This window comes from Meriones unguiculatus, chromosome 7 (assembly GCF_030254825.1).
Source record: "Meriones unguiculatus strain TT.TT164.6M chromosome 7, Bangor_MerUng_6.1, whole genome shotgun sequence".
In the NCBI taxonomy this organism is placed as follows: Eukaryota; Metazoa; Chordata; class Mammalia; order Rodentia; family Muridae; genus Meriones; species Meriones unguiculatus.
In genome coordinates this window covers 83,007,397-83,020,373 of record NC_083355.1, presented here as the reverse complement: position 1 = coordinate 83,020,373, position 12,977 = coordinate 83,007,397, and the positions used below count along the sequence as shown (strand labels likewise).

General features: G+C 45.9%; 1 protein-coding gene across 3 annotated transcripts in view; it reads right to left on the bottom strand.

Annotated features, from left to right (window-relative positions):
• Positions 1-12,977, bottom strand: part of Syne2 (spectrin repeat containing nuclear envelope protein 2) — a 302,588-nt gene that overhangs the window by 131,365 nt on the left and 158,246 nt on the right. For all 3 annotated transcript variants that reach the window (XM_060387664.1, XM_060387667.1, XM_060387666.1), the window contains exons 52-55: positions 7,385-7,650; positions 5,332-5,500; positions 3,303-3,458; positions 378-518 (exon numbers count right to left, since the gene is read on the bottom strand). In XM_060387664.1, coding sequence (XP_060243647.1) covers positions 378-518; positions 3,303-3,458; positions 5,332-5,500; positions 7,385-7,650 — 732 coding nt within the window. The remainder of the gene's footprint in view (positions 1-377; positions 519-3,302; positions 3,459-5,331; positions 5,501-7,384; positions 7,651-12,977) is intronic.

The window sequence follows — 12,977 nt, the reverse complement described above, 5'->3', positions numbered from 1 at the left end:
TCCGTCCATCCATCCATCCGTCTATCCATCCATCCATCTATCTATGGAGACAGGACCCCGGCCCATGCTGGCTTCAGACTCCCTATGTAGCCAGGAGAAACCTTGATCCCTGCTTCTACCTTCTGAGTCCTCTGACTACAGGCATGTGCCACTATGTCCTGTTTCATGCTGCGATGGGGCTCACACCCCGGGCTTTGTGTGTGCTACATAAGCACTCCATCAACTGACATGCGTCCTTAGCCCCAGTTCAGGTTCTTGGAGCCTCAGATCTGTCCAAACAACTCACCTTGGGCCGATGAAGTGATTCAAGTCTGGGATGTGGGTACAGGGACAAGACAGAATAGCGAATGCTGAAGCTGTTTCATGGAGTGCGTTACCTTTTGAATTTCCTGAGCTTCCTCAATGTTCTTGCTTTTCTGCTGCAGCATTTCTTCAAGGCAGTGCAGCCCATTGTTAATTTCCTCTATTTTCTTCCTCATGACACAGGATGGCGAACTCTTTGAGACCTCACTGCTCATCTGTGACGAGGGAGAAAGTGGCAGTTGGTTTGCAGACAATTTCAGCTCTCTGTTCTCTGGTTCAAACACCAAAAACAGCACTCACTCTTTTGACTTGTAGAATATTTTGACATTGGGGGTGGGAAGGCTCCAAGCCATTCTGCTAAAGCACTAGCCACAGGGCAGAAAAACAGCCTATAACAAACGGCAGCTGTATGCCTTTTCAATAGAATCTAGAAATAAGTTTATTCAAATAAATAAAATTTCTATTCTATTGGGAAGAATTACTGAGCGAGGCTCTTTGAAGCATCAAATAATTGATAGGGAAAAACTTCTGCAGGAGAAAAGGCTTCCTTTCAGACCCCAGACTTGAAAGGAAAATCTTCTACACAGCTCTGTGATCAACCAGACCAACTTTATTGTTAGGCTAAATTAAAACAACTGTGATGTCCACTTTCCTGCCCAGGTAGGTAAAACCTCCGAGTAGCTACCTCTTAAGGATGGAGTGTCTCTGCTGTTTCTAGTGTGTGTTTTCCTAGAAACCAAAACTCTAGCCACCGAGCACAACAATTTGTTTTTTTCTCTTAATCTAAGTGATTTTTCTTAAGAAAAGAACTTGTGCTAGGAAAGATTAGGAGTATTGAATGTGTTGTTTTTCCAAGGGTCTGATCAGTGTATTTTCCTACTTTTTAAGCTACTGCTGATAAGTCATCATAAAATACCCATATAGAACTATACAGGCCGGCTGAGGCAGAAACTACCCCAGTGCAGATAAGGAAGCATTAGCAGATGCTGAAACCCGGCCTAATAGCTAACTCAGCGCCAAGCCCACACATCAAGGTGCTGGCGGAACACCAGCCTAACAGAAGCCTAACAAGCCCCTGATTCCCAGACTCTATGTGACAGGTTCCATTCACAGTGGGCTGGTGATACCTCCACGTTATATTTTTATTCGCAGACCACATACAATAATAAAGAATGCTGTTTTAAAATACCAACTTAATATTTTCAGCTTTATTTTATATGTATGAGTATTTTGCCTCATGTATGTACACCACGTGTGTGTGTCTGGTGCCTGAGGATGTCACATCCCCCGGAATTGGCATTAAAAGATGGTTGTGAGCCACCATGTAGGTCCTAGGAAACGAGCCAGGGCCCTCTGCAAGAACAGCAAGTGTTCTCAACTGCTGCGCCATCTCCCTGGCCCCTAAACTCTCACTTCAATTCTGCATTAATGTTTTGTTTCTTGCTGTGCATGTAACACGGTACCAAACAAATGAAGTTACCTGATACGGGCGGGTTGAAATCATACTAGCATTTGAACACACCGGGCAAGATTATGAGGCAGGGGTCAGCAGCCATCTGAATTACAGACATGATACTGTATGTGGCCGAGGCCTGGACCCCCTTGATTCCTTGGGAGCCATGACACAATAAAAATCAGCTCCACTTGTCACAAGCCTACAAGCTCATAATGGAAAACTCCAGCCTTAAACATGAAAGACGGTTTTTCTTTTTTAATTATAAACTTACTTTGGAGGTGTTTTCACATGAAGTTATAAAAATAACACTGAGTTTCTCTCAAAATATTTGGTAGTCTCTTAAAAAGAAATAACTAACGATCCTTGAGAAAAGCCCTGATAGGTTACCGTGTGTTAATCAAAATGCCTGTTCTAACGTATTAAGAAACTGCACGCTTACGCATACAGATTATACGTTCTAAGAACCTGTCACGGAGGCTGAGGACACACTCTAGCATCCAGGGGGTTCGTTGTTTCATTGGTTTGTTTTGCTTGAGAAGAGGGTCTCACCCTACAACCCAAGCTGTCCTCCCATAGGTGGCAGCCCCCTGCATTAGCATCTGTTGTGCTGGGATTACAGGCGACGTGAGCCACCATAACCAACACCAGCATCAGAGTTTGAAATCTGATTTTTTTTTTGTCCGTATCTCCGTTTTATAAGAAAATCGATACAGCTCTCCATATCTATATAGAATGTTGCACACAGTATAACCGACTTTACTTTTGGGCCAATTTAAAGACAAAGGTGACCTCCACCTCTCTACCACCTCTCTCCTCTGAGTAGCTGCTTCTTAAGAATGGAGAGCCTTGTCTTTCTCAGTGCTGTTTCCAGTGGCGTTCTGTTCTATTCACCGAGTTGTCGGTATTCTGAGCTTAAAACAAAACACAGAACTTTCCTGGGGACAGCAGACCAAACATTCTGTTGGTCTGCGCTGCCTAATAAGACTGTTTTGCCGAGCACTCACGTTTCCAGCACAAGGGAACATGTCACACCCTCTCTGCAGACCTGGACTCTCTGAGGGGAAAGGTTTGCCCAAGACGCTTTTTGAGAGTTCCATCAACATCACCGTTAAACAGACACCACATGCTGAAGTGCTATTCTGGGTGAGCAATGAAATCTGTATTCCCACTGCCCTTGGTTGCTCTTTCAACATGTTTCGGGGTGGGGGGGGAGAAGAACTTGTTGAAGTAAAATATTATATATTTCTCCAGTTTTAAAAGTTTTTTTTTTTAGGATAAATAATGATGTAAAATCATAATAACAGTAAGCCAAGCAAAAGATACCACGAACTATTAAAATGTAAAGGGGGGAAACTAAGCGTCTGAGACCCCTGGTGAAAAAAGACTGATTATCTGAAAAAAAAAAAAAAAAAAAAAGACTAGTTATCTGCCACCTATGCAATTTTATTTCAAGCTGAAACTAGAAAAGCAAGAACTGACACCAAAGTACTTTCTTGTTTCCGTTCACCCAACCCCATCAACATCGCACGTGTGTGCTCATTACCTTGTCGTGGGCATCTTCCATCGCTCTCCTGCACTCTCCCACCTGGGGTTCAATCTCCGAGGGGACTATGCTGTACATCTCGGAATACTTGATGCGCAGCTTTTCCATAATGCTCTCAAAAGTCAGCTTGCCTCTCTGAAGAACGCCTCGCAGCTCCTAAAACCATCAACAGAGTCTCAATACTTACAGGACCTGGGAAAGAGTTTAGCCCCGTGTTAAAAAAAAAAAAAAGTGAAAGCAGATTTCCAGGGTCCTCTCGGATTTAAATAAGCCAACTTTACATGACAAAAACCCCCTATTGATACAAGCAGATTAAGCCCCAGAGATACGGGGGTTTAGTCAAACGATGCCTTCTAATTTGTAAGAATTGAACTTGATAGCTCTTCATGGTGTCAGACTCTAGTGTCTTCTGAAAGACATCAGAACAGCCTCTGCTTCTTGCCTCTAGGACTGACCGGATCTCAGTTGCCGCCAGTCAGCAGAAAAGCAACAAGCAGCCAGAAGTTGCAAAGGTTTTTCCGTGTTGTTATTAACTTGTTGCTATTTCTACTTCTTCCAGCATTATCATCACAATGAGTCAAGGCCACTGAGAGCCCCATGCCTGAAGCAAAAGTGTCTGTTTCATGTAATTAGACAGCCAGGCAGAGCCTGCTCCTTTCAAAAGGGAGGGTTCCAGTTCCTGGTAAAGAATGTAGGTTTCAGGAGATAAAAGCCCTGTGAACAAATGGTCCATTGGCTGTGGCCTAGAAACAGAATCTGATCTGCGTTCTCCTGCAGTAATTATAAAGGAGAAACTCATCTGTTTGGGAAAGTTTCCCAAAGATTGAGTGGAAAACTACTTATTGACTTCTCTGGGCCTTTGTGTCCCTCGGCTCTCTGGTGTCTGCGGAGAGTCCCAGCCCTGAGGAACTGTCCCCACTCTCAGCCTGTCATGCTTCACCCTGCTCCTCGTGCCCATCCTCAGCTGACTGACAGGCCTAGAGGGGGGAAGCCAAAGAGAAGCATCCCGTTCTTTCCACCCAGGCTGGACGGCAGGTCTCAGCCACACGGAGACACCGGCTCCTCCGAAAAGAAAACATCTCAGAGCGACAGTGGGCTTTCCCTTTCGGACGCTGATGAGCAAGGGCTCTGTGGTCAGTGAGGCTTTTGCATCAAGTCCCCAGAGAGACTTGTCTAGTGGTTGGGAGAACTGGCTGCTCTGATAGAGGACCCAGGTTCAGTTCCAGCCCCCACAAGGTGGTCCACAACCAAATATAACTCCGGTTCCAGGAGATCCATCTCCGCTTGCCTGCTCCGGCAAACACCCACACATGCTCAGAAAAATTTAAAAAGGGGAGCGGCTGAGCGATGGCTCAGTGGTTAAGAGCACTGGCTCCTCTTGCACAGGACCTGAATTTTGGTTCCTAGTACCCACACGGGGGCTCACAGCCATCCATTTCTCCAGTTCCAGGGCATCCAATACCTTCTCTTAGGAGCCATGGGCACCAGGCACACATATGGTACACATACATACATTCAGGCAAAACACTCATATGCACAAAATAGTTAACATTAAAAAGTAAATGTTAATGTTTTATGTATATGTAAAATTAGCAAATCTTTAAAAATTTAAAAAAAAAAAGTTCCCAAAGTCATTTTTGGACTAAGAATAGGAAGCCACTCTGAAGAAATGAGTTCTCAAAGTGATCCTCAGTGTAGACACAGCACCTCTCCCAGCTGAGACACCATGCCCAAACAAAAGAAGCGGTCTAAGCATATTCCTCATGTGTAGGCCGAGGCCTCTGGTCACCAAACACACTTGAAACATGGTTCGAATGGGACTGCGTAGTTCAGAGTGACCTGTCTCCCAGCATGGCTTCAATTCCACTCCATTTTCCAAGCACGCACATCCTCCCCTGCCTCAGCACACAGCCTGCGCGAGGCTCCTTCCTCCTGGTCTCCCCAGATCACCCCTCCAATCCAGCTAACCAGCTATCTCTGCGCTCGGACCAGTGTCAGCCACTTAGGCTCATCCCTCCCCCTCGCTTACCTCTATCCGTTCTGCCCTTTCTGGATGGCCTTCTGTTGCCAAATCTTGGGAAGAAGTTGAGATCTGTTCAAATAAATGCTTCACATCATTTATTTCCTTTATGAAAAAATGCCGTGCCTGGATTTCGGTCTGAACCGAGTCCTTATTCTTTTGAGTTGTCTGAAGAAGCCTGAAAGAAAACATCAAAATAGAACTCATAAAGAATTCTCAAAAATACCCTTTCCCTCACTAGGAGAAAAAGTACAAGTTTTTACTGATTCATATACCAATCGTCAAACATCAAACAGAGTCAATAAACAGCTTCCCCAAAACTTTCGTCTCCACGTATATCCTCTGCATATTCCAACTACCTCTGCTAGCTGCCATCTGTCCCACGTGAAGTGAGACGTAGGTGACAGATCCCATGGGAAGTGACATACATCATTAGCCACAGGTGGGCCAGCCCGGTTCTTCTTAAGTTGAGCCATTTCCTGAGCAGGCAACTGTGTGCGTGGTGGGGAGGTCTTTCTCGAGAACTATTTGGTATCTGTGGTATGGTCGCGCAATAGACATCTATACTTGGGTTTCTGCCCTCTAGGTCTGACACGGGGTTGTTGGCTTTCTGTGGTTTTTGTTTTCCTCCTTACAAAATCACTTGTTCTATTTTCTCTTTATGAAACAGGGCTTCACTATGTAGCCCTGGCTAGCCCTGAGCCCGCTGCCATCCTGCTGCCTCTACCCCATAAAAGCTGAGCTTACAGGTGCGTGTCACCACACCTGGCTGAGAATCTGTTCTTCGTTTGACCTTGGGCCTCATTCCTGAGACAGAGCTCTTGTGCTAAGGGCGTGTCCTGTCTCTGGGTGACTCCTTGGATAGCCTCATGGGGTGAGAGCTAACTATTGTGATTGCGGAGCTCCACAGCACCCTCCCAAACCCCTAGGGAGGGGAGAGCAACTGAAGGCTGAGCTGACCATTATTGGTCAATGCTATAACCACCATATGGAACGTAGCCTCCAGGAGCTTGTACGTCTCAGAGCCGCTCTATCATCTTATGGAGGGTCAGAGCGCCTGGACTGGTGAACAGAAGTGCCCACAGGGTCACGCGTTGCAGCGGACCGGGAAGCCGTCCCAGTCTCACACCCCTTGACCCACACATCTTTTCCACATTCTTCTTCATCGGTATCATTTATTACAACTTCCGCTGATAAACGGACAAACCCAAGTCGTTCCCTGAGTTCTGTGAGCAACTACGAAAGGTTCTGGAGGGAGTTCCAATGGCCAGGCAGTCAGAAGCCCCACATCTGAAGCTCTGTGAGACTGAGCGCTCAAATCGTGGCGTCTGGGCAGAGAGAGCGCAGCAGAGCTGAGCTGCGTGCGGAGGAGGGTATCAGCTCGGCAAGTATGGGGGAGGAAAGTCTTCGCCATCAGGTGGAGGTGTTCAGCGACCAAGAAGAGAGAGAAAAGCTGCTGCTTTCCTCCTGCCATGAGCACATCCACTGCTGGGGCTCTTACAATAAACACAGTCCAATTACACAAAATTTAAAAGATCTTTAAAGGGGTTTAGTTAAACATACCGTGACATATCAACATTATAGACTGTTTACACAGGTATGTTTTTTTTTTTTTTTTTTAAATTGACACTCAGTGGCACAGGAGACAAAAACAATCTGGGGATAAACAACTCAGCAGATTACAAACAGTGTAAGCACTGTAATCTCAATCACCACAGTGAAAAGCAAGCAAAGGGTGATTGGCAGGGTGTTTTGCCACGTGGCGAGATGAAAGTAGATTTGCACATTGGTCTTTGTAATTTCCCATTCTTGAAATTTCCTACAGACAATGGGTATTACTAAAATGCAAAACAACACAAATTTGAGGGGGAAAGTTCACCAGCAATTCACAAGGCAATATCAAAATAGAAAAATGTGTACGTATGTCTCCGTTACAATCACTCGTCTCTTCTGCTCCCTTTGTAGTCCTTGGTGTGGATTCTGTGGTAGCGTCTGTGTATCTTCTATCTTTGAACAGAAGCAGCCAAGATCACTTTCTTAACAATCTCTTTACAAATCTTACCTGTTGCACCGCTCCTGCATAGACCTAATCTCTTCACATGCCGGGATGGTTTCCACAGTTGCCGCGCCTTCGGGAATGTTCTGGATACTCCTCACGCGCTGGAGAAGCAGGCTCAGCAGCAGCAGCTGCTTTTCCGCACTCTCCTCGTGCTGGTTCAGAGAGTCCCACAGCTGGCAGAGTTCTTCCGTGGGAGCTCCATCCTTTGTCTTGGAAATTTCTGGAAGGTCCTCCTGAAGAGCCTCTAAAATGATTGCTTCTCGCTCAATCTGATTGAATGAATGCCAGCAAGGAGGAAGAGAAAAGCACTAAGATTTTGAGATCTGAAATCTACCTTGGCGAGCACAGGTTTTGTATACCCTCTCTTTAAAGCATTCCTAATGCCATATCCCGGCCCAAGGTCATTATTTGTTCAACATAGCTGGGAATATTCGTCCTCTACGGTCAAGAATCCTGTGGCTCCCAGCTGCCACGCATGTAGATGTGTGATTCAGATGAGGAAATGCTATTGTGAACGGGCTGGGAAAATGCTATTGAGTAGAGTGACTTATTTCCCCTGGAGGTTTCTGTTGGTGTGAGCGGGGTCCATATGAGATCTACACGAGGTGCTTGGAATGGCCCCACCACAAGAGGCTGGGCTACTGTTGGATGTGGAAATTTTCCTACACGTCTCTTCTCTTTCACTTTGAAAGCCTGCATCATGCTGTAAAACTAAGCCTGGCAGTTTGTTATGAACCTGACGCTTTCCAAAGGGAGAACCACTGGGACTACTGAACCAGTTGTGTTTACCACCCATTGGTATGTACAAAACTTAGAAATATGTAACTTATTACAACACCTACTTAGAAACTAGGAATTCCACTGGCCCTGGACATGGGGAACAGCCTCAAAGGCTCCTGAATAAAACGTTCTTTGCTCCCCTCCCCCAAGCCCCATGTCCATTCCCTTTAGCTACAAGGCTCATTTATACCATTCTGCCCTCCTAACTCTATGTTCAAACGGTGGCCCATCTTGCCACCATAAAATACTACATCAGACAACTATACTTACGGCATCATGCTAATTGAAAAGGTGGGCAAGGCTCTGGATACACCAGAGGGTGAAAATAAAACCTATGAAGATGCAAGCACCCCGACATCATGATCATAAGCTTCCAGCGTCCCCCAAATCTAAGGCATGCTTCTTCAAGTTGGTCGAGTTGGTCCATCTTTCAATGGCTAACAAAGAGAGATACCACAGGGCGGGGCTTTTGGATTGTGGAAGTCATATATGTTACGCTTCAGATTACTGTTCAAATCCGTCACCAACAATGCTTCCGATGTTTTCTGGGGAAAATGAGCCAAAGCCTCCAGAAGATACAGGGGGTGGTATCTGCTGCCCTGTCACTTGGGCTCTGTGATACGGCGGGATCCCCAGCTGCTACAATATACCATGTACAGAGGGAGACTGCTCCCTCCCTAAGAAACTCAGCTACAGAGTATGTGTTTCGCACTGTCTCAAACCATGGTCCTGGTTCCCGGGCAGGCAGCTATACCTGAACCAGAGAACGGGACAACATTTCACACCTTCCTGCTTAAAACCATCATACTAATAAAGGAATACCGCAATACTGGCAGGAGACTAATGGTAGACCTAAATTTTCTAAAATTACTGGGGCTCAAGGAGCTTCCTCAGGAAGCCAGAACTTAGTGGGGCTTCACTTGGTACAATGAGCACAAGTGAACAAATCGACGACCCCAAAGAGCATGGAACAGCCAACAGCACATGCCCTTTCAGTTTCAGCTCGCCTCTCCGCCAACCTGGCCCCACTTCCCAGAATACACCTCCTGCTGGCAAGCCCAGCCTCAGCTGCAAAACTGGAAGGCAACCAGGCAAATGCTCAATTTGTGAATGGTTAACTGTTGTCCACCCACCCAAAATAATCCTGCTTGGGGGGATGAAAATGAACACCCAGGGCATGAGGGAATTTTCAGTGATGATGGAAACGTGCTACCTTTATTTTGTTGGTAGTCATGTGATTACATGTACTAATCAAAAGTCAGCCAGCTCCATGCTAATTGTTAAAGAAAGTCCCCCGAGCCAGGAAAACAATCACCATAATATGTTCTTGCCCTTTCCCTTGGAAAAAAAAATCTCTGTACCCTTTGTTGACTTTCTTTGGACATAAAATCCTAATAAAACCCTAATAAAATGTAAGGTTCACTGTAGAGGCAAAGAGATTGAAGAACCATAGTTGAACACACACACACAGAGAGAGAGAGAGAGAGAGAGAGAGAGAGAGAGAGAGAGAGAGAGAGAAAGAGAGAAAGAGAGAGAGAGAGAGAGAGAGAGAGAGAGAGAGAGAGAGAGAGAAGGAAAGTGAAAATCTTGGGACCTGAAGAAGTCCCAAGAAACGGCTTTGGGACTCAACCGAGTAAGAAGAAGCCAGCTTCTTATCCCCAGTTATCTCTAAAGAGAGGACTTTGCCCCAGCACATCATGATGACGAAAGCATAAAAACTATTACTCTAAAATCAGGTGTTCTAGCTTCCTTTCTGTTGCTGTGATAAGAATAATCTGACCGAAGCCAACCTGGGAAAGGAAAGGGTTTGTTTCATCATACACTTCTAGGACCACAGTCCATCACTGAAAGAAGTCAGTGCAGGAAACCCACTCTCTGCCTCACTTCCAGGCTCATGCTCAACTAGCTTTCTGATACAGCTCAGGGCTACAGCAGGCTGGGCCAATCATCACAGGCCGACATGGAAAATCCCTCCATTGAGGCTTACTCAGATGACTCTAGACTGTGTAATGTTGAGAGTTGAGAATAATTAGGATATCAATAATGATAACAAGTACATTTTTGCCTAAAAAAATAAAGTGTTATATTGAGAGAGAAAAAAATTCAAATCTAAAGGTAAACTGATTTAAAAAAAATCTACCTAGTTAAATTGTCTATTCCATAAAGATAGTGAATGGTTATAATAGTTTAAAAGCAGTTTTTATTGGTTAGCTACTGGATGGTTAATATTGACTGTCAACACAATAGGATCTAAAACCATCAGAGACAGTGGCTGGGCATGCCTATGAGCTACCATCTTGATTACATTAGCTAATTGAGACAGTAAGTCCTGCCCTAACTCTGTGGCACCATCCAAGAGCTGAGGCCTTGGGCTAAACAAAAAGGAGAAACCCAGCTGAGCACCAACAGTCATCACTGCCCTCTTCCAGACTACAGATGCGACATCACCTGCCTCAAGCTCCTGCCGTCAGGAGCCATGGCAGACTGTACTCTTGAACCCTGAGCCCAAACCAACCTTTCCTCCCTTAAGTTGCTCTTGTCAGGGTATTTTCTGACAAAGGCGCCAACAGTGCTAGCAGAATCTTGCATGTGTAAGTCTTGTGCAGATAGAGGAATGACATCATTTTCAGTGAATGAACAAGAGCTGCGTTAAGATCATACAGCCAGGGGCCAGGAGCGATGGCTCAGAGGTTAAGAGCACTGCTCTTCCAAAGGTCCTGAGTTCAATTCCTAGCAATGACATGGTGGCTCACAACCATCTATAATGAGATCTGGTGCCCTCTTCTGGCACAAATGGAGGCAGAATGTTGTATACACAATAAATAAATAAATTTTACACATATAAAGATCATACAACCAGGCTGGAGACGCAGTTCAGTGGCAGAGTACTTGCCTAGTACACACAAAGCGTTTGATTTGATCTCCACTAACACACATCTATACCCACACAATCGTACATCGGACATACACAGATAGCACATAACCTAGACTCCCAGTGATTAGGCAACTTGTAAGTTTGAATCCTCTTGTAAGTTTGAATTTGGGTGAGTCACTCAACACTACTGAGTCTTGCTGACTTCATGTATTGCTGCTAAAACTTTCTGGGGGGGGGAATGACCCCCCCACCAGTTTCTAAGAAAAACCCCTTCCTTCTGAAGTCCTAATGACAAACCGAAGCACAGTCTCACAGAAGTTCGCTCAAGGGACCCAATGAGTTTGTTGGGCTTACTTACACAGAGCATGAGTGAAGGGTTACATCCAGGAGCCTGGATGACCCCAAAGCAGCCCAAGCTGGAAAGTCTTCACCACCCCCCACCCCTGGAGGAGGGCCTCAGGAACACCACACAGATGGAGACCGTTCCTCCTGTAGGTCTTCCCCAGCCTACACCCTCTAGCCCCTCCCCTAGACGCTGAGGACACAGGCAATTAGGGCAGAAAAACACAGACATGGCTGAGGGGAGAGGCTGGGTGCTCTAGTGCGGGTTCAGTGACCCCCTCCACCTGCTCCTTCCAGGCAGGAACGTCAATAGTCAATCACACCTTTTCCTTCCAGGAGGGAATTTCAGCACTCTATGGGCACCACAGCAATGGACAGGAGCAGGGCCACACCGCTGGAGGATGGGAGGGCCTAAGCCAGGCACACTGTGAGAGCTCGCTTCAGTAGCTGCACTGTTACCACAGGTCATCTCTTTCTGCTGGCCTCTGTTGGGCTGGGGATGGCGCTCAGTTGGCAGAATGCTTGTGCCATGCACAAAGCCCTGGCTCCAGCCCAGTTTAAACCAGCTGTGGTGACTCACATCTGTAACCCCAGCGCTTGGGAGGCAGAGGCAGAAAGGTCAGAGGTACAAGGTCACCCCCAGCTACGCAGCAAGTCCGGAGTGAATTTTCATCAGAGCCTGGTCTACTGTTCGTGGAATGAGAAAGAATGAAGTGAGTAAGATTCCAACTAATCCCATATGACTTCAAATGGATATAAAAGAGTAGTGGGACAACAAAGGGAAAGCTTAGAGAGCAGTCTAGGTGTGGATCTGAATAAATGCCCTTCCTCAACAAATATTTCCTGGGTGCCCACTAGGTATAGGGTTATAGCTGGGCTGCCAGGTTCTAACTGTGAGTAAGACCTCCCCAACAACAGCCCCATCCAACAGGGGCTTGCCTGCAGGTCTCAGTCTGCAGCTGGGGCTCTTGGGTTACTACTTTAAAAAAAAATCAACCAGTGCCTCAGTTTCCCTATCTATTAGGTGGTAGTAGTAGTTACTAAGGCCAAAGCAAAGATCCAGGACACTTATCTGAAGTGGTTCCTCAGCCCAGTGTTGGGGCTCAGGGATTGGTATCATGGCAGACAGGAAGGAACTCTTGCTAGCAGCCCGAACAAAAGCAGAACTGACAGTTTCCTCCGGTTTGAACATCCAAGGGCTGTTCACTGATTAAGCCCCGAGGGCACCACTGAAACAACACTGATTTCAAGAACGTCAAGTTCTAAGTAGGTTAATGGGAAAGTGATGAGCGCAGGTGATCTCCCGCCAATTAAGTACAGGCTCATTACATTTCCAGCTTCGGAAAATTCGCCATTAATTTCGAAATGAAGGAAGGATCCTTTTCAACTCGCATTCTGATTTGTACCTCAATTATCCATGTCACTATGGAATGATTAACAAAGACTATGATCTCTTGTTATTTCTCATTTTCTTTCTTAATATATGTAATGCGTAAGTCCTAAGTCACGACTAAGCTATCATCTGTGATTGACGGGTATCAGAGAGGTCTTCCTTGGGACAGTGTTCAGAAAGCACCCCATTTCACATTTTAGGCCCAC